The sequence below is a fragment of the Salmo salar genome, chromosome 12 (genome assembly GCF_965601325.2).
Source record: "Salmo salar chromosome 12, fSalSal1, whole genome shotgun sequence".
NCBI lineage: Eukaryota > Metazoa > Chordata > Actinopteri > Salmoniformes > Salmonidae > Salmo > Salmo salar.
In genome coordinates, this window is record NC_138302.1 from 96363980 (window position 1) to 96385888 (window position 21909).

Consider the following 21909-nt stretch of genomic DNA (forward strand, 5'->3'; position numbering starts at 1 on the left):
CAGTCTACAGTAACAGTCTCTAACTCTCAGTCTAGAATAACAGTCTCTAACTCCCAGTCTAGAGTAACAGTCTCTAACTCTCAGTCTAGAGTAACAGTCTCTAACTCTCAGTCTAGAGTAGTGGTCTCTAACTCCCAGTCTAGAATAACAGTCTCTAACTCCCAGTCTAGAATAACAGTCTCTAACTCTCAGTCTAGAGTAACAGTCTCTAACTCTCAGTCTAGAGTAACAGTCTCTAACTCCCAGTCTAGAGTAACAGTCTCTAACTCCCAGTCTAGAGTAACAGTCTCTAACTCTCAGTCTAGAATAACAGTCTCTAACTCCCAGTCTAGAATAACAGTCTCTAACTCCCAGTCTAGAATAACAGTCTCTAACTCCCAGTCTAGAGTAACAGTCTCTAACTCCCAGTCTAGAGTAACAGTCTCTAACTCCCAGTCTAGAGTAACAGTCTCTAACTCCCAGTCTAGAATAACAGTCTCTAACTCCCAGTCTAGAATAACAGTCTCTAACTCCCAGTCTAGAGTAACAGTCTCTAACTCCCAGTCTAGAGTAACAGTCTCTAACTCCCAGTCTAGAATAACAGTCTCTAACTCCCAGTCTAGAGTAACAGTCTCTAACTCTCAGTCTAGAGTAACAGTCTCTAACCCTCAGTCTAGAGTAACAGTCTCTAACTCTCAGTCTAGAGTAACAGTCTCTAACTCTCAGTCTAGAGTATTGGTCTCTAAATCCCAGTCTAGAATAACAGTCGCTAACTCTCAGTCTAGAGTAACAGTCTCTAACTCTCAGTCTAGAGTAACAGTCTCTAACTCTCAGTCTACAGTAACAGTCTCTAACTCTCAGTCTAGAATAACAGTCTCTAACTCCCAGTCTAGAGTAACAGTCTCTAACTCTCAGTCTAGAGTAACAGTCTCTAACTCTCAGTCTAGAGTAGTGGTCTCTAACTCCCAGTCTAGAATAACAGTCTCTAACTCCCAGTCTAGAATAACAGTCTCTAACTCTCAGTCTAGAGTAACAGTCTCTAACTCTCAGTCTAGAGTAACAGTCTCTAACTCCCAGTCTAGAGTAACAGTCTCTAACTCCCAGTCTAGAGTAACAGTCTCTAACTCTCAGTCTAGAATAACAGTCTCTAACTCCCAGTCTAGAATAACAGTCTCTAACTCCCAGTCTAGAATAACAGTCTCTAACTCCCAGTCTAGAGTAACAGTCTCTAACTCCCAGTCTAGAGTAACAGTCTCTAACTCCCAGTCTAGAGTAACAGTCTCTAACTCCCAGTCTAGAATAACAGTCTCTAACTCCCAGTCTAGAATAACAGTCTCTAACTCCCAGTCTAGAGTAACAGTCTCTAACTCCCAGTCTAGAGTAACAGTCTCTAACTCTCAGTCTAGAGTAGTGGTCTCTAACTCCCAGTCTAGAATAACAGTCTCTAACTCCCAGTCTAGAGTAACAGTCTCTAACTCTCAGTCTAGAGTAACAGTCTCTAACTCTCAGTTTATTTTAGTGGTCTCTAACTCTGGTCCTGGAGAGCCACACATAACACAGCATCCTGGTAAAGACTGAACACTCTTGACATGGCAGTAACATATCTCTCTCTTCCACAGCACATCAACAATGAGCACATCCACGGAGAGAAGAAGGAGTTTGTGTGCCACTGGCAGGAGTGTTCCAGGGAGCAGAGACCTTTCAAAGCCCAGTACATGCTGGTGGTTCACATGCGCAGGCACACAGGAGAGAAACCACATAAGTGTACTGTGAGTATACTACTTACTGTAGCCTGGTCTCTCTCTCTCTCTCTCTCTCTTTCTCTCAAACAGACCTTTGAAATGGATTGTTAAATGAATTTGAATTCAGTTTAGAATCACGTTTTTAATTCATCAAATAATTACGTTTCAAAGATCAGTTTGAGAGAGAGAGAGGTGCAGTACTGGTAGTATACTCACAGTGCATGTATGTGGCTTTTATGGAGATTCTCAACCTGACACTGATTGAATCTAACGTTGGCTTTCAGTCTACATAATGTATATTTGTACATGTGTTTCAATTTGATGGGTGTTATAAAACATTGTGAATCTGTTTCAGTTTGCAGAGTGTAATAACATGTATCTGTTGTTTCAGATGGAAGGCTGTATGTAATAAGATCCCTGTTATTTCAGATGGAAGGCTGTATGTAATAAGATCCCTGTTATTTCAGATGGAAGGCTGTATGTAATAAGATCCCTGTTGTTTCAGATGGAAGGCTGTATGTAATAAGATCCCTGTTGTTTCAGATGGAAGGCTGTATGTAATAAGATTCCTGTTGTTTCAGATGGAAGGCTGTATGTAATAAGATCCCTGTTATTTCAGATGGAAGGCTGTATGTAATAAGATCCCTGTTGTTTCAGATGGAAGGCTGTATGTAATAAGATCCCTGTTGTTTCAGATGGAAGGCTGTATGTAATAAGATCCCTGTTGTTTCAGATGGAAGGCTGTATGTAATAAGATCCCTGTTGTTTCAGATGGAAGGCTGTATGTAATAAGATCCCTGGTGTTTCAGATGGAAGGCTGTATGTAATAAGATCCCTGTTATTTCAGATGGAAGGCTGTATGTAATAAGATCCCTGTTATTTCAGATGGAAGGCTGTATGTAATAAGATCCCTGTTGTTTCAGATGGAAGGCTGTATGTAATAAGATCCCTGTTATTTGAGATGGAAGGCTGTATGTAATAAGATCCCTGTTATTTCAGATGGAAGGCTGTATGTAATAAGATCCCTGTTGTTTCAGATGGAAGGCTGTATGTAATAAGATCCCTGTTGTTTCAGATGGAAGGCTGTATGTAATAAGATCCCTGTTGTTTCAGATGGAAGGCTGTATGTAATAAGATCCCTGTTATTTCAGATGGAAGGCTGTATGTAATAAGATCCCTGTTATTTCAGATGGAAGGCTGTATGTAATAAGATCCCTGTTATTTCAGATGGAAGGCTGTATGTAATAAGATCCCTGTTGTTTCAGATGGAAGGCTGTATGTAATAAGATCCCTGTTTCAGATGGAAGGCTGTATGTAATAAGATCCCTGTTATTTCAGATGGAAGGCTGTATGTAATAAGATCCCTGTTATTTCAGATGGAAGGCTGTATGTAATAAGATCCCTGTTGTTTCAGATGGAAGGCTGTATGTAATAAGATCCCTGTTGTTTCAGATGGAAGGCTGTATGTAATAAGATCCCTGTTGTTTCAGATGGAAGGCTGTATGTAATAAGATCCCTGTTATTTCAGATGGAAGGCTGTATGTAATAAGATCCCTGTTATTTCAGATGGAAGGCTGTATGTAATAAGATCCCTGTTGTTTCAGATGGAAGGCTGTATGTAATAAGATCCCTGTTTCAGATGGAAGGCTGTATGTAATAAGATCCCTGTTGTTTCAGATGGAAGGCTGTATGTAATAAGATCCCTGTTGTTTCAGATGGAAGGCTGTATGTAATAAGATCCCTGTTATTTCAGATGGAAGGCTGTATGTAATAAGATCCCTGTTGTTTCAGATGGAAGGCTGTATGTAATAAGATCCTTGTTGTTTCAGATGGAAGGCTGTATGTAATAAGATGTCTCTGTTGTTTCAGATGGAAGGCTGTATGTAATAAGATCCCTGTTATTTCAGATGGAAGGCTCTATGTAATAAGATCCCTGTTGTTTCAGATGGAAGGCTGTATGTAATAAGATCCTTGCTGTTTCAGATGGAAGGCTGTATGTAATAAGATGTCTCTGTTGTTTCAGATGGAAGGCTGTATGTAATAAGATCCCTGTTATTTCAGATGGAAGGCTGTATGTAATAAGATCCCTGTTATTTCAGATGGAAGGCTGTATGTAATAAGGTCCCTGTTATTTCAGATGGAAGGCTGTATGTAATAAGATCCCTGTTGTTTCAGATGGAAGGCTGTATGTAATAAGATCCCTGTTGTTTCAGATGGAAGGCTGTATGTAATAAGATCCCTGTTGTTTCAGATGGAAGGCTGTATGTAATAAGATCCCTGTTGTTTCAGATGGAAGGCTGTATGTAATAAGATCCCTGTTGTTTCAGATGGAAGGCTGTATGTAATAAGATCCCTGTTTCAGATGGAAGGCTGTATGTAATAAGATCCCTGTTGTTTCAGATGGAAGGCTGTATGTAATAAGATCCCTGTTGTTTCAGATGGAAGGCTGTATGTAATAAGATCCCTGTTGTTTCAGATGGAAGGCTGTATGTAATAAGATCCCTGTTGTTTCAGATGGAAGGCTGTATGTAATAAGATCCCTGTTGTTTCAGATGGAAGGCTGTATGTAATAAGATCCCTGTTGTTTCAGATGGAAGGCTGTATGTAATAAGATCCCTGTTGTTTCAGATGGAAGACTGTATGTAATAAGATCCCTGTTATTTCAGATGGAAGGCTGTATGTAATAAGATCCCTGTTGTTTCAGATGGAAGACTGTATGTAATAAGATCCCTGTTATTTCAGATGGAAGGCTGTATGTAATAAGATCCCTGTTATTTCAGATGGAAGGCTGTATGTAATAAGATCCCTGTTGTTTCAGATGGAAGGCTGTATGTAATAAGATCCCTGTTGTTTCAGATGGAAGGCTGTATGTAATAAGATCCCTGTTGTTTCAGATCGAAGGCTGTATGTAATAAGATCCCTGTTATTTCAGATGGAAGACTGTATGTAATAAGATCCCTGTTGTTTCAGATGGAAGGCTGTATGTAATAAGATCCCTGTTGTTTCAGATGGAAGGCTGTATGTAATAAGATCCCTGTTGTTTCAGATGGAAGGCTGTATGTAATAAGATCCCCGTTGTTTCAGATGGAAGGCTGTATGTAATAAGATCCTTGTTGTTTCAGATGGTAGGCTGTATGTAATAAGATCCCTGTTGTTTCAGATGGAAGGCTGTATGTAATAAGATCCCTGTTATTTCAGATGGAAGGCTGTATGTAATAATATCCCTGTTGTTTCAGATGGAAGGCTGTATGTAATAAGATCCCTGTTGTTTCAGATGGAAGGCTGTATGTAATAAGATCCCTGTTATTTCAGATGGAAGGCTGTATGTAATAAGATCCCTGTTGTTTCAGATGGAAGGCTGTATGTAATAAGATCCTTGTTGTTTCAGATGGTAGGCTGTATGTAATAAGATCCCTGTTGTTTCAGATGGAAGGCTGTATGTAATAAGATCCCTGTTGTTTCAGATGGAAGGCTGTATGTAATAAGATCCCTGTTGTTTCAGTTTGAGGAGTGTAATAAGATCAATCAATCACATTTTATTTATAAAGCCCTTCTTACATCAGCTGATGTCACAAAGTGCTGAACAGAAACCCAGCCTAAAACCCCAAACAGCAAGCAATGCAGGTGTAGAAGCACGGTGGCTAGGAAAAACTCCCTAGAAAGGCCGGAACCTAAGAAGAAACCTAGAGATGAACCAGGCTATGAGGGGTGGCCAATTCTCTTCTGGCTGTAACAGAACATGGCCAAGATGTTCAAATGTTCATAGATGACCAGCAGGGTCAAATAACAATAATCACAGTGGTTGTCGAGGGTGCAACAGGTCAGCACCTCAGGAGTATATATCAGTTGGCTTTTCATAGCCGATCATTCAGAGTATCTCTACCTCTCCAACAAAAAAACAGCAGGTCTGGGACAGGTAGCACGTCCAGTGAACAGGTCAGGGTTCCATAGCCGCAGGCAGAACAGTTGAAACTGGGGCGGCAGCATGACCAGGTGGACTGGGGACAGCAAGGAGTCATCATGCCAGGTAGTCCTGGGGCATGGTCCTAGGGCTCAGGTCCTCCGAGAGAAAGAGAGAGAGAGAGAAAAGAGGGAGAGAGAATTAGAGGGAGCATACTTAAATTCACACAGGACACCGGATAAGACAGGAGAAATACTCCAGATATAACATACTGACCTTAGCCCCCCAACACATAAACTATTGCAGCATAATTACTGGAGGCTGAGACAGGAGGGGTCGGGAGACACTGTGGCCCTGTCCGACGATACCCCCGGACACGGTCAAACAGGCAGGATATAACCCCACCCACTTTGCCAAAGCACAGCCCCCACACCACTAGAGGGATATCTTCAACCGCCAACTTACTATCCTGAGACAAGGCCGAGTATAGCCCACGAAGATCTCCCCTACGGCACGAACCCAAGGGGGGGCGCCAACCCGGACAGGAAGATCACGTCAGTGACTCAACCCACTCAAGTGACGCACCCCTCCTTGGGACGGCATGGAAGAGCACCAGTAAGCCAGTGACTCAGCCCCTGTAATAGGGTTTGAGGCAGAGAATCCCACTGGAGAGAGGGGAACCGGCCAGGCAGAGACAGCAAGGGTGGTTCGTCGCTCCAGTGCCGTTCCGTTCACCTTCAACCTCCTGGGCCGACTACACTCAATCATAGGACCTACTGAAGAGATGATTCATCAAGAAAGACTTAAAGGTCGAGATCGAGTCTGCGTCTCTCTCATGGATAGGCAGACCATTCCATAAAAATTGAGCTCTATAGGAGAAAGCCCTGCCTCCAGCTGTTTGCTTAGAAATTCTAGGGACGGTAAGGAGGCCTGCGTCTTGTGACCGTAGCATATGTGTAGGTATGTATGGCAGGACCAAATCTGAAAGATAGGTAGAAGCAAGCCCATGTAATGCTTTGTAGGTTAACAGTAAAACCTTGAAAACAGCCCTAGCCTTAACAGGAAGCCCTAGCCTTAACAGTGTAGAGTGGCCAGCACTGGAGTAATATGATCACATTTTGGGGTTCTAGTCAAGATTCTAGCAGCCGTGTAAACTGAAGTTTATTTAGTGCTTTATCTGGGTAGCCAGAAAGTAGAGCATTGCGGTAGTCTAACCTAGAAGTGACAAAAGCATGGATACATTTTTCTGCATCATTTTTGGACAGAAAGTTTCAGATTTTTGCAATGTTACGTAGATGGAAAAAAGCTGTCCTTGAAACAGTCTTGATATGTTCGTCAAAAGAGAGATCAGGGTCCAGTGTAATGCCAAGGTCCTTCACAGTTTTATTTGAGACGACTGTACAACCATCAAGATTAATTGTCAGATTCAACAGAAGATCTCATTGTTTCTTGGGACCTAGAACTAGCATCTCTGTTTTGTCTGAGTTTAAAAGTAGAACATTTGCTGCCATCCACTTCCTTATGTCTGAAACACAGGCTTCCAGGGAGTGCAATTTTGGGGCTTCACCATGTTTCATCGAAATGTACAGCTGTGTGTCATCCGCATAGCAGTGAAAGTTAACATTATGTTTCCGAATGACATCACCAAGAGGTAAAATATATAGTGAAAACAATAGTGGTCCTAAAACGGAGCCTTGAGGAACACCGAAATTTACAATAGATTTTTCAGAGGACAAACCATCTACAGAGACAAACTGATATCTTTCCAACAGATAAGATCTAAACCAGGCCAGAACTTGTCCGTGTAGACCAATTTGGGTTTCCAATCTCTCCAAAAGAATGTGGTGATCGATGGTAACAAAAGCAGCACTAAGGTCTAGGAGCACGAGGACAGATGCAGAGCCTCTGTCTGACACCATTAAAATGTAATTTACCACCTTCACAAGTGCAGTCTCAGTGCTATGATGGCGTCTAAAACCAGACTGAAGCGTTTCGTATATATTGTTTGTCTTCAGGAAGGCAGTGAGTTGCTGCGCAACAGCTTTTTCAAATTTTTTGAGAGGAATGGAAGATTTGGCTTTTTCTAGAGAGGCTTTATTACTTTATTACTTTATTACTGCCACTTTTAGTGAGTTTGATACACATCCGGTGGATAGAGAGCCGTTTATTATGTTCAACACAGGAGGGCCAAGCACAGGAATCAGCTCTGTCAGTAGTTTAGTTGGAATAGGGTCCAGTATGCAGCTTGAAGATTGTCTGTTGTTTCAGTTTGAGGGCTGTAATAAGATGTCTGTTGTTTCAGTTTGAGGGCTGTAATAAGATGTCTGTTGTTTCAGTTTGAGGGCTGTAATAAGATGTCTGTTGTTTCAGTTTGAGGGCTGTAATAAGATGCCTGTTGTTTCAGTTTGAGGGCTGTAATAAGATGCCTGTTGTTTCAGTTTGAGGGCTGTAATAAGATGTCTGTTGTTTCAGATGGAAGGCTGTATGTAATAAGATGTCTGTTGTTTCAGTTTGAGGGCTGTAATAAGATGCCTGTTGTTTCAGTTTGAGGGCTGTAATAAGATGCCTGTTGTTTCAGATGGAAGGCTGTATGTAATAAGATGTCTGTTGTTTCAGTTTGAGGGCTGTAATAAGATGTCTGTTGTTTCAGATGGAAGGCTGTATGTAATAAGATGTCTGTTGTTTCAGATGGAAGGCTGTATGTAATAAGATGTCTGTTGTTTCAGATGGAAGGCTGTATGTAATAAGATGCCTGTTGTTTCAGTTTGAGGGCTGTAATAAGATGTCTGTTGTTTCAGATGGAAGGCTGTATGTAATAAGATGCCTGTTGTTTCAGTTTGAGGGCTGTAATAAGGCCTACTCTCGTCTGGAGAACCTGAAGACCCACCTGAGGTCTCATACTGGGGAGAAACCATACGTCTGTGAACATGAGGGCTGCAACAAAGCCTTTTCCAATGCCTCAGACAGAGCCAAGCATCAGAACCGCACACATTCCAACGAGGTACACGCTGTAAATCAATCAATCACACTAACTGCTTACATCCTCACCTGCTTAAAGGGATTGTTCACTCAAATTATAGATTTAAGTTGTGTTATGAATTGTTATAAATAACTAGTGAATAATCTATCAGTATCCAGGCTAAGTCACGTCCGGCCGTGATTGGGAGTCCTGTAGGGCGGCGCAAAATTTGTTCTTAACTGACTTTCCTAGTTCAATAAAGGTTAAATAAAAATTGTAAAAATTAATAAAATATGAATTACATCGATATCTATAATTTATCTCACAGATGTATCTAATGTTTTCTGAAATACTATTTGAAAGACAGATGGCCTAAGAAATCACTTTGAAATTAAAACCGTCTGACGTGTGTAATCATGTGTGCTGAGTTGTGTCCTCCTATCCCTCTGCAGAAGCCTTACGTGTGTAAGATCTCTGGGTGTACGAAGCGCTACACAGACCCCAGCTCTCTGCGGAAGCACGTGAAGACTGTCCATGGCCCTGAGGCTCACATCACCAAGAAGCATAGAGGAGACACTGGGCCCCGGCCTCCTGGCTCATCACTGACCTCTGGTGGACAGCGTGGTGAACTGCTGCTGGAGAAAGAGGAGACTGGACACAGGGAGGACTGCAAACTGCTGGCACCTGAGAGCACTCTGGTGAGTTTAGACTGGAGAGTCCATGTCTTTGTAAATAAACAATGTATTCCTTTGAATATGGTTTCATGTTGATTTTGTGGACTCTATGAATTTGAGAGTGGTTTCATTTCTCCAGTCCCATCCCTCAGCAGTTATAGAAAAACAAGCGGTGGGGTTGTTTTTGACAGTAAAACATGTGGATTGGGGTTTTAAGTGACATGTTGTCTCTCTCTCTCTCTCTCTCTCTCTCTCTCTCTCTCTCTCTCTCTCTCTCTCTCTCTCTCTCTCTCTCTCTCTTCTCCCCTCTTCCAGAAGTCTCAGCCCAGCCCGGGTGGCCAGTCTTCCTGCAGTAGCGAGCGCTCTCCACTGGGGAGCGCCAACAACAACGACAGCGGTGTGGAGATGAACCTGAATGCAGCTGGCAGTCTGGAGGACCTGACCGCTCTGGAGGACGGAGGGGCAGGAGGAGGCTGCGAGGCAGGGGGCTCAGGGGCAGGGATGGGGGGCATGTCAGCACATGCCCTGAAGAGACTAGAGAACCTGAAGATAGAGAAGCTGAAACAGATCAGAAGGCCAACTCCACCCGGACGCTGTGGTGGGGGGAACAAGCTGCCTGCACTCACAGGTATTACACTTGACTGACAGATAGTAAGGTACTGCCAGGTACTGGACTGAAGACACTTGACTGACAGATAGTAAGGTACTGCCAGGTACTGGACTGAAGACACTTGACTGACAGATAGTAAGGTACTGCCAGGTACTGGACTGAAGACACTTGACTTGATTTTAGATCAAATATGCATGTTTTCATCTTAATCATCCTTTGAAGAGTTTAAACTAATTAAAATTAAACAAATTATTCTCATTGTGATAAAATCAGTACGATGATAAGATCATATCTTACACGTATCACTAGATTACACAAAAAAATAAATATTCACTTTAAAATAATTCTAGCTCTCTTTCCTGTTGTAGTATTGTCTGTGCCACTTCTAGACTGTTAACCTGATGATTCTAGTCCTGCTTTGTTCCTCCATGTGGTCCAGGGGAGATGATGGGAGGGATGTGTTCTCCCTCGGCCCTCCTCTCCAACCGCCGAGTCATGGAACTGTCCAATCACGAGCTGGGGGGTGGATCCTCTGGCATGGTCTGTCCTATCAGTGACCGGAGGGGGAGTGGCACCAGCAGCATGAGCTCGGCCTACACAGTGAGCCGTCGTTCTTCCATGGTTTCCCCCTACCTCTCCAGCCGGCGCTCCAGCGACGTCTCCCAGCTAGGAGGAGGAGGTGGGTTCACACAAGATGCTGTTTGTAATTCTAACATGTTCCATGGCCTATAAAATGACCTAAATGTATTTAGGGACAAACAAAATACACTCCAAAGTAGTATTTATAATGTTTGTGAAAGTATTACAATAAAATTGGTTTTACAATAAAATGTGTGTAAGCATTCTATTTGAATAAAGAAAACATGAGCTGGCGCACACCCAGAAATAAATAGTTTGTGTGAAAAAGACACAGTGATGCTGAAAAGTTGGTAAATACCCAATAAATGACTGGAAGTTTACATATGGAGTGTGCTAGTCTCTTTATTTTGATCGTTTATAGCATTATATTTCCAACATGTTTTTAACATTTCCAGCAGGGTTCCTGGGTTCTGACCAGGGAGGAGGTGACCCCGTCCCCCCTGAGACCAGCTGCAGAGGAGGACCCTGCCGTGGTGTAGGTGGCGCAGGAGGAGGGTTACCAGAAATGTCTAGTCTAACGCCAGCCCAGCAGTACAGCCTGAAGGCTAAGTATGCAGCAGCCACTGGCGGCCCACCCCCCACTCCACTACCCAGTATGGAGCAGGGACCAGGAACGGCGAGGAGAAGAGGAGGCTTCCTCAGCGAGTACCAGGTGAACACTTGTCTTTGTCTTCTTAATATCTTATTCCTTATATGTGTTTGTATTCCACTCTCAATGCGAAAAAAATCTTTCCAAAAACTCCCCCTCAATAACCACCAAGCCTCAGTGGGAACATTGTCACGCTCTGATCACATATCTCCAGATAGTTTTGTGAACACTGGATGTGGTTTGATGTAGTTTATGATGGAAGTTACCAGCTGCAATATATCTCAAGAGTTCTGTGCTCAGCTCTTTTGCCGCCGGTTGCTCTCGGTGTATCCATTCTTGCTCAGTGGGTGTATTATACAATGTGTCCATATGGTAGAGTGAGCCACATTCATAACTAGAGTGTAGAGGTCTGCCCGCTATCCCGCCATAGATAGAGCCCCATCTATGCTAAAGCCCACGATTCGATCCCATGGAATCAGTTTTTCATCAATATAGCCACGCAGCACACTGTGCCTTTGCATGCTCGGGAATCATGAAACAGAACAATATGTCCTCGTGAATCCTCCGACACGTAGAGCGAACAAAAGTCAATTTACGGGCATCTCGGCCCTCACAGCTAACGTCAATTTGGAGAGCATAAGCTGGGGAGTTTTTGAGTCGTTCAGAATTCCCTGTTGATTGCTTTCAGTAGCATAAATACTTAGTTTAACAGTGTTATCTGACAAAACGTATTGATGTGAGTTTCTGTGCCTCCGCCTCCCCACACATTTTCACCATATCAGTTGCGGCCAGTAATATCAAAGTCTCTGCAATAGTGTGTGGTTTCATAGCGTAGCGGGCCATTCACTGTGGGAATGATTCAATAGTGTGTGGTTTCATAGCGTAGCGGGCCATTCACTGTGGGAATGATTCAATAGTGTGTGGTTTCATAGCGTAGCGGGCCATTCACTGTGGGAATGATTCAATAGTGTGTGGTTTCATAGCGTAGCGGGCCATTCACTGTGGGAATGATTCAATAGTGTGTGGTTTCATAGCGTAGCGGGCCATTCACTGTGGGAATGATTCAATAGTGTGTGGTTTCATAGCGTAGCGGGCCATTCACTGTGGGAATGATTCAATAGTGTGTGGTTTCATAGCGTAGCGGGCCATTCACTGTGGGAATGATTCAATAGTGTGTGGTTTCATAGCGTAGCGGGCCATTCACTGTGGGAATGATTCAATAGTGTGTGGTTTCATAGCGTAGCGGGCCATTCACTGTGGGAATGATTCAATAGTGTGTGGTTTCATAGCGTAGCGGGCCATTCACTGTGGGAATGATTCAATAGTGTGTGGTTTCATAGCGTAGCGGGCCATTCACTGTGGGAATGATTCAATAGTGTGTGGTTTCATAGCGTAGCGGGCCATTCACTGTGGGAATGATTCAATAGTGTGTGGTTTCATAGCGTAGCGGGCCATTCACTGTGGGAATGATTCAATAGTGTGTGGTTTCATAGCGTAGCGGGCCATTCACTGTGGGAATGATTCAATAGTGTGTGGTTTCATAGCGTAGCGGGCCATTCACTGTGGGAATGATTCAGTAGTGTGTGGTTTCATAGCGTAGCGGGCCATTCACAATAGGCCTATATGTAAATAACCATTTCCATATATGGATCTGTGCCATTCACTTAGAACTGGACTGTGTTTACAGCATGAGCGGTCGTCGGTAGATGAGCTTGTTTTGAGATCAAAGTGAGAGCTGCATGTAGCCACCAGTGCACATTTGTTCATATTCTTTGCTAGTTAGTGAGTTATTAGCGCAGTTATAGATCATTTCTAGTCAGAAATGGGGGAGTGATTACTTCCTACTAGAGCACAACGTGTGCATTTCTAGCCTTCTTAGAAAATCGAGTCAGGCAAAGAGCTTTTTTTTAGAGACGGTCTCGAGTAAGCTAAGTAGCCAATAGGCAGAGGGTAGAATAATATGTCTGATTCTCTGTAATATAGGAATAATAATTCATTGACAGGTTAATGTCAAGCCCTGCATGTTTTTTTTTAAGTCTCATGGAATGTAGGACTACATTGAACACCACACATTGGCTGCTACTGTAGGCTGAATGATAGAACAGCTGTTTCCATGTTAAAATGTTATGGGATACATTGCCAGATGCATTTTTATCCATTGTTTTTGATGGTAAGCCACTCTGGTAGTGTAGGCCTACATTATGATCAAATATCCACAGTACCCTAACTTTACCAATGTTAAAACTGTAACTTGAAGTGGGTACAGCCTCAGTGTTCACAGTAAACGCCTACCAGAAGTTGCACAGAATTTTCACAACATTCAAATTTGCGCTCAGCATACCTGAAATTCGCTCAGTGATGATTTTTTATTTTTGAAGGACTGTTGCTCGTTGGTTAAGAGTTCAATACCCCTGGCCTGTAGTATAGACTATGGATCATTTTATTGAGACCACACTAGGCACACTTGATATTGCACACCCAGCAGAGAATCAGGGATGAGGGGCATCATCGGGCACACATCGAGACACTGTACTAACCAACTCATTCTCAAACCCAGAGCAATATGACATGTAATTGATTACAAATGACATGACCCTCCCCCTGACTAGAGGTAAACATACTAAACCCTCCCCCTGACTAGAGGTAAACATACTAAACCCTCCCCCTGACTAGAGGTAAACATACTAAACCCTCCCCTGACTAGAGGTAAACATACTAAACCCTCCCCCTGACTAGAGGTAAACATACTAAACCCTCCCCCTGACTAGAGGTAAACATACTAAACCCTCCCCTGACTAGAGGTAAACATACTAAACCCTCCCCCTGACTAGAGGTAAACATACTAAACCCTCCCCCTGACTAGAGGTAAACATACTAAACCCTCCCCCTGACTAGAGGTAAACATACTAAACCCTCCCCCTGACTAGAGGTAAACATACTAAACCCTCCCCTGACTAGAGGTAAACATACTAAACCCTCCCCCTGACTAGAGGTAAACATACTAAACCCTCCCCCTGACTAGAGGTAAACATACTAAACCCTCCCCTGACTAGAGGTAAACATACTAAACCCTCCCCCTGACTAGAGGTAAACATACTAAACCCTCCCCCTGACTAGAGGTAAACATACTAAACCCTCCCCCTGACTAGAGGTAAACATACTAAACCCTCCCCCTGACTAGAGGTAAACATACTAAACCCTCCCCCTGACTAGAGGTAAACATACTAAACCCTCCCCCTGACTAGAGGTAAACATACTAAACCCTCCCCCTGACTAGAGGTAAACATACTAAACCCTCCCCCTGACTAGAGGTAAACATACTAAACCCTCCCCCTGACTAGAGGTAAACATACTAAACCCTCCCCCTGACTAGAGGTAAACATACTAAACCCTCCCCCTGACTAGAGGTAAACATACTAAACCCTCCCCCTGACTAGAGGTAAACATACTAAACCCTCCCCCTGACTAGAGGTAAACATACTAAACCCTCCCCTGACTAGAGGTAAACATACTAAACCCTCCCCCTGACTAGAGGTAAACATACTAAACCCTCCCCCTGACTAGAGGTAAACATACTAAACCCTCCCCCTGACTAGAGGTAAACATACTAAACCCTCCCCCTGACTAGAGGTAAACATACTAAACCCTCCCCCTGACTAGAGGTAAACATACTAAACCCTCCCCCTGACTAGAGGTAAACATACTAAACCCTCCCCCTGACTAGAGGTAAACATACTAAACCCTCCCCCTGACTAGAGGTAAACATACTAAACCCTCCCCCTGACTAGAGGTAAACATACTAAACCCTCCCCCTGACTAGAGGTAAACATACTAAACCCTCCCCCTGACTAGAGGTAAACATACTAAACCCTCCCCCTGACTAGAGGTAAACATACTAAACCCTCCCCCTGACTAGAGGTAAACATACTAAACCCTCCCCCTGACTAGAGGTAAACATACTAAACCCTCCCCCTGACTAGAGGTAAACATACTAAACCCTCCCCCTGACTAGAGGTAAACATACTAAACCCTCCCCCTGACTAGAGGTAAACATACTAAACCCTCCCCCTGACTAGAGGTAAACATACTAAACCCTCCCCCTGACTAGAGGTAAACATACTAAACCCTCCCCCTGACTAGAGGTAAACATACTAAACCCTCCCCCTGACTAGAGGTAAACATACTAAACCCTCCCCCTGACTAGAGGTAAACATACTAAACCCTCCCCCTGACTAGAGGTAAACATACTAAACCCTCCCCCTGACTAGAGGTAAACATACTAAACCCTCCCCCTGACTAGAGGTAAACATACTAAACCCTCCCCCTGACTAGAGGTAAACATACTAAACCCTCCCCCTGACTAGAGGTAAACATACTAAACCCTCCCCCTGACTAGAGGTAAACATACTAAACCCTCCCCCTGACTAGAGGTAAACATACTAAACCCTCCCCTGACTAGAGGTAAACATACTAAACCCTCCCCCTGACTAGAGGTAAACATACTAAACCCTCCCCCTGACTAGAGGTAAACATACTAAACCCTCCCCCTGACTAGAGGTAAACATACTAAACCCTCCCCCTGACTAGAGGTAAACATACTAAACCCTCCCCCTGACTAGAGGTAAACATACTAAACCCTCCCCCTGACTAGAGGTAAACATACTAAACCCTCCCCCTGACTAGAGGTAAACATACTAAACCCTCCCCCTGACTAGAGGTAAACATACTAAACCCTCCCCCTGACTAGAGGTAAACATACTAAACCCTCCCCCTGACTAGAGGTAAACATACTAAACCCTCCCCCTGACTAGAGGTAAACATACTAAACCCTCCCCCTGACTAGAGGTAAACATACTAAACCCTCCCCCTGACTAGAGGTAAACATACTAAACCCTCCCCCTGACTAGAGGTAAACATACTAAACCCTCCCCCTGACTAGAGGTAAACATACTAAACCCTCCCCCTGACTAGAGGTAAACATACTAAACCCTCCCCCTGACTAGAGGTAAACATACTAAACCCTCCCCCTGACTAGAGGTAAACATACTAAACCCTCCCCCTGACTAGAGGTAAACATACTAAACCCTCCCCCTGACTAGAGGTAAACATACTAAACCCTCCCCCTGACTAGAGGTAAACATACTAAACCCTCCCCCTGACTAGAGGTAAACATACTAAACCCTCCCCCTGACTAGAGGTAAACATACTAAACCCTCCCCCTGACTAGAGGTAAACATACTAAACCCTCCCCCTGACTAGAGGTAAACATACTAAACCCTCCCCCTGACTAGAGGTAAACATACTAAACCCTCCCCCTGACTAGAGGTAAACATACTAAACCCTCCCCCTGACTAGAGGTAAACATACTAAACCCTCCCCTGACTAGAGGTAAACATACTAAACCCTCCCCTGACTAGAGGTAAACATACTAAACCCTCCCCCTGACTAGAGGTAAACATACTAAACCCTCCCCCTGACTAGAGGTAAACATACTAAACCCTCCCCCTGACTAGAGGTAAACATACTAAACCCTCCCCCTGACTAGAGGTAAACATACTAAACCCTCCCCCTGACTAGAGGTAAACATACTAAACCCTCCCCCTGACTAGAGGTAAACATACTAAACCCTCCCCCTGACTAGAGGTAAACATACTAAACCCTCCCCCTGACTAGAGGTAAACATACTAAACCCTCCCCCTGACTAGAGGTAAACATACTAAACCCTCCCCCTGACTAGAGGTAAACATACTAAACCCTCCCCCTGACTAGAGGTAAACATACTAAACCCTCCCCCTGACTAGAGGTAAACATACTAAACCCTCCCCCTGACTAGAGGTAAACATACTAAACCCTCCCCCTGACTAGAGGTAAACATACTAAACCCTCCCCCTGACTAGAGGTAAACATACTAAACCCTCCCCCTGACTAGAGGTAAACATACTAAACCCTCCCCCTGACTAGAGGTAAACATACTAAACCCTCCCCCTGACTAGAGGTAAACATACTAAACCCTCCCCCTGACTAGAGGTAAACATACTAAACCCTCCCCCTGACTAGAGGTAAACATACTAAACCCTCCCCCTGACTAGAGGTAAACATACTAAACCCTCCCCTGACTAGAGGTAAACATACTAAACCCTCCCCCTGACTAGAGGTAAACATACTAAACCCTCCCCCTGACTAGAGGTAAACATACTAAACCCTCCCCCTGACTAGAGGTAAACATACTAAACCCTCCCCCTGACTAGAGGTAAACATACTAAACCCTCCCCCTGACTAGAGGTAAACATACTAAACCCTCCCCCTGACTAGAGGTAAACATACTAAACCCTCCCCCTGACTAGAGGTAAACATACTAAACCCTCCCCCTGACTAGAGGTAAACATACTAAACATACTAAACCCTCCCCCTGACTGAAATTGAAAAAGCATGACCCTGCCCCATTTTCCTCTGGGGTAACAATTGTGTACATTTGGACTGCTCCCTAATACAAATAAAGTGTATTATTATTTGAATTATTCCCAGGGTCAGCCGCTGCCAGCGTTCCTGCAGTATGGCGGTCCCAGGAGACAAAGTGCCAACACGGGAGAGTATGGCACTGGGGTCATCTACCCCCACCAAGCCCCAGGGAATGCCACCCGGCGCTCCAGTGACCCCGTCCGCTCCACTGGCAACCCCCATGCCCTTCCCAAGGTTGTTGTTATTATTATTATTATGTGTAGTGTAGTGTAGTGTAGTGTAGTGTAGTGTAGTGTAGTAGTAGTAGTAGTAGTAGTAGTAGTAGTAGAAACATGTATTTGTTAAACACTTAAAACAAATGTTGATTTGAATTTGTTTCCCAAGGTGCAACGCTTCAATAGCCTGAACAACCTAGCCATGATGGGCCGGAGGAACGCCCTGCAGCATTGTGGGTCAGACGCCAACATCACCCGCCATATGTTATCTCCGCGGCCACCCAGCATCACCGAGAACGTCATGATGGAGGCCATGGCCATGGACGCACATGGTGGAACCGTGGATGCCAGGGACCATGGCATGATGCTTCCCCCAGGAGAGAGAGGCTTCCTGGGCTACCAGAACCACCACATGGGGGGTCCCTCCAGCCAGTTATCACCCAGCCACGACAGCCTGGGCTGCCCAGAGCAGGGCTATCAGCGAGCGACAGAGACGTCCATGCAGGGTGTGCACTACCAGGGTACTACCAGGGGACCAGGCCAGGGCCAGATGGGGCAAGGGGGACCCATCCACCCAGAGGAGATGTCTAGCACCTTGCTACAGCAGGCTGAGTACAGCATGAGTACCTGCCAGCTCAGCCCCTCTGAACCACACTACCCCCACCTGGGCCAAGCAGGGCCCGATGGAGGTGCAGGGCCCTGGGAGGAGAGCAGTCAGGTCCAGACCCCTCATGGAACCCTCCAGACAGGGATGCAGTACCAGGACCAGGGCTCTATGCAGGGCCAAGCCCAGACACAGGGTCTCTACAGCAGCCAGCAGAGTCTGTACACCCAAGGCCCAGATGGAGGCCACCAGAATCTGAACATCAAACCAGAGCAGCAGCAGTATCATCCAGCCCTTGCCAACCCAGACGCCTGCCAAAAGCAGCTCCACCAACACCAACAACAGCAGAGGCCCCACCCAGGGCAGACACCTATGCCCATGGGACCCATGTCCCCTCAGAGTTACCCCCAGCAGGGGCAACCTGGCCAAGGCATGATGAGGACTACTAACCCCTCCTGTAACTTCCATGGTGGAGGGATGGAGAACCAGAACCAGGCCTCCATGCAACAGGGGCAGCAGCAAATCGGGGGCCTCATCGTGGGGTCAGCTGGTCTGGGGCCTGGGGGCCGGTCTCAGACACCAATGATGCATGTGAAGGAGATGATGGTGAGGAACTATGTGCAGTCCCAGCAGGCTCTGTTGTGGGGTCAGGAGCAGGACCAGAGTGGGATAGCAGCAGAGGGAAAACCCCTTCCTCTGTCAGACAGCATGGACATGACAGGACAACAGGTGACTGTTTCCCCTCACCCTTTGTCTTCTTCTGTTTCCCCTCACCCTTTGTCTTCTCTTTCCCCTCACCCTCTGTCTTCTTCTCCTCTTTATTTCCCCTCTTTTATAGTAAAGTGTTTTGTGGCGTTTTCAAAGGACATTTCCTGAAGATAATGTGTTTCCTTGCTTGTCTTGAATTATTAATGATAGCACTTTAAACTAAATGTTGATCTCATTTGATTTGACTCAGGTGGCCATGATGCAGCAGCAGCATCCTAGTCCCCAGCATCACCAACACCAGCCTCAGCAACAACACCAACAAAACCTCTACCCCAACCCAGACTCCAGCTTCCCAGGTTATTCCACCAACCAGAACCTGATGATCCCACCAGGCCATAGCCGAGGAGGCCCCGGCTCCGGCTCCTCCATCCCACCTAATGAGGTCCCCATGATGAGCCTGCCTGGACGGCCAGGGTCCTGCTACAGCCAGGAAATGGGAGTCCCTGTGGTTCCTAGACCACCCCAGGGCCGGAAGCCTCTCATCAGGCAGAATAGCCTCCAGTCCCTGCCAGGAGGAGGGTACCTGGGCAGTCCTCCACACCTCAGCCCAGTCCAGTCTACCTCCAGCCCAAGGAGAGCAGTCCGACTGCCCCCTGTCCAGGGCCCTCAGACCCATCAGGAGATCTTCTCTCCCTCCAACAATAGCAACATGTATTACTCGGGGCAGATCCACATGCAGCACCTTGACATGGACAAGCAGCAGATCCAAATCCAACGGATCACCCATCCTCACCAGGACCCAACCCAGACCGGGCCCTGCCTCAACCAGCACCAGGGGCACCTGGTAACCCATATGGACCATCAGAGGAACAAGTCTGCCCCGCTGGGCTACCCCCATGAGTCCACCCCCATCTCCAATGCTCTGGAGAACGTGGATCTGGATAATGCCCAGATAGACTTTACCTCCATCATTGATGACCCAGACCCCTCGTCCTTCAGCCCCGTCAACCCACCTCTCCATGGAGGTTCATCCCAGACCTCGTCCCGTCTCACCACCCCACAGACCTCCACCACCCTGCCCTCCTCTGTGCTCCCCAACATGGCTGTAGGGGACATGACCTCCATGCTCACCTCTCTGGCTGATGAGAACAAGTACCTGAATACCCTGTCTTAGAACCCGAACACACTCATAAAGTTGATTAGAGGGGCTCATCCCTCTGTCTTAAGAGACTAAGTAACTGAAGATATTGTCGTAGTACAAGTACCTAGACTGTCCTAGAGTGGACCCTAGGGCCACAGCCCGTTGGTGTTAGCTTACCTCTTAACATAAAGTTACAGGAAATGACTGTGTAGAGTAAAGGTACTGAAAATATGTCTCCTTTCTCTTGGCCTCACACAGATATGTTCTGTCCCTGGCCAGGATGGACAGATACATAGTAGCTACTCCTTAGAGGACTTTAAACCAAACCAAAGGTGCCTACTGATCTTGATCACTGTGTTCTCTTGTCTCACGAGAAGATGACTGACTTTGGAATTGCTTGGTACAATACTGTTGCTCGGTACAATACTGTTGCTTGGTACAATACTGTTGCTCGGTACAATACTGTTGCTTGGTACAATACTGTTGCTCGGTACAATACTGTTGCTTGGTACAATACTGTTGCTCGGAACAATACTGTTGCTCGGAACAAAACTGTTGCTTGGAACAAAACTTTTGTTTGGTACAAAACCGTTGCTTGACACAGAACTGTTTGCCTGAAATGACTGTCATCACCATAACAACGTCAACGCCATAACGACATCACCACCGTAAGGACATCATCACCGTAATGATTGTCATTTCAGTCATAGAGGTTCTTTAGGGCAACAGAGAGGGTACTGCGATGTAAATAAGTTAGACATGTATATGCTGTGTATATGACAATGTTGACAGTGACAGTGATGGAACTCTAATGTCTGTGTCGTGGACTGCTTGTGGAATTCCAGGGCCTAACTCTTCTGTAATGACAACTGAGGAAAACAGAGCTGCTCCAAGGAAGAATGTAAAACAATGACTCATAGACACCTGACTGCTTTGAAGATTCATCTGTATTCCCAGGGACACACTCCTGTCAGGGACACACTCCTGTCAGGGACACACTCCTGTCAGGGACACACACACGATAGTGATGACACACATAATGATGACACACACACATAGTGATGACACACACACATAGTGATGACACACACACGATAGTGATGACACACATAATGATGACACACACACATAGTGATGACACACACACGATAGTGATGACACACACACGATAGTGATGACACACATAATGATGACACACACACATAGTGATAACACACACACATAGTGATGACACACACACGATAGTGATGACACACACACGATAGTGATGACACACACACGATAGTGATGACACACAGCACATAGTGATAACACACACACGATAGTGATGCACACACCGGGACACGCCAGTGAGCCCTGATGCACACACACACGATAGTGATGACACAAGCACATAGTGATGACACAAACACATAGTGATGACACACACACATAATGATGACACACACACGATAGTGATGACACAAGCACATAGTGATGACACACATAATGATGACACACACACATAATGATGACACACACACGATAGTGATGACACACACACGATAGTGATGACACACACACGATAGTGATGACACACACACGATAGTGATGACACACACACGATAGTGATGACACACATAATGATGACACAAGCACATAGTGATGACACACACACATAATGATGACACACACACACACACGATAGTG

At 45.2% G+C, this 21909-nt stretch overlaps 1 protein-coding gene across 1 annotated transcript in view; it reads left to right on the forward strand.

Moving 5' to 3' along the window:
• Positions 1–21544, forward strand: part of gli1 (GLI family zinc finger 1) — a 144346-nt gene extending 122802 nt beyond the window's left edge. Inside the window, exons 9-17 of the mRNA XM_045691921.2 lie at positions 1599–1748; positions 8459–8623; positions 9034–9279; positions 9571–9883; positions 10305–10544; positions 10900–11156; positions 17619–17786; positions 17937–19100; positions 19330–21544. Coding sequence (XP_045547877.2) covers positions 1599–1748; positions 8459–8623; positions 9034–9279; positions 9571–9883; positions 10305–10544; positions 10900–11156; positions 17619–17786; positions 17937–19100; positions 19330–20253 — 3627 coding nt within the window. The 3' untranslated portion in view covers positions 20254–21544. The remainder of the gene's footprint in view (positions 1–1598; positions 1749–8458; positions 8624–9033; positions 9280–9570; positions 9884–10304; positions 10545–10899; positions 11157–17618; positions 17787–17936; positions 19101–19329) is intronic.
• Positions 21545–21909: the final 365 nt, after the last annotated feature.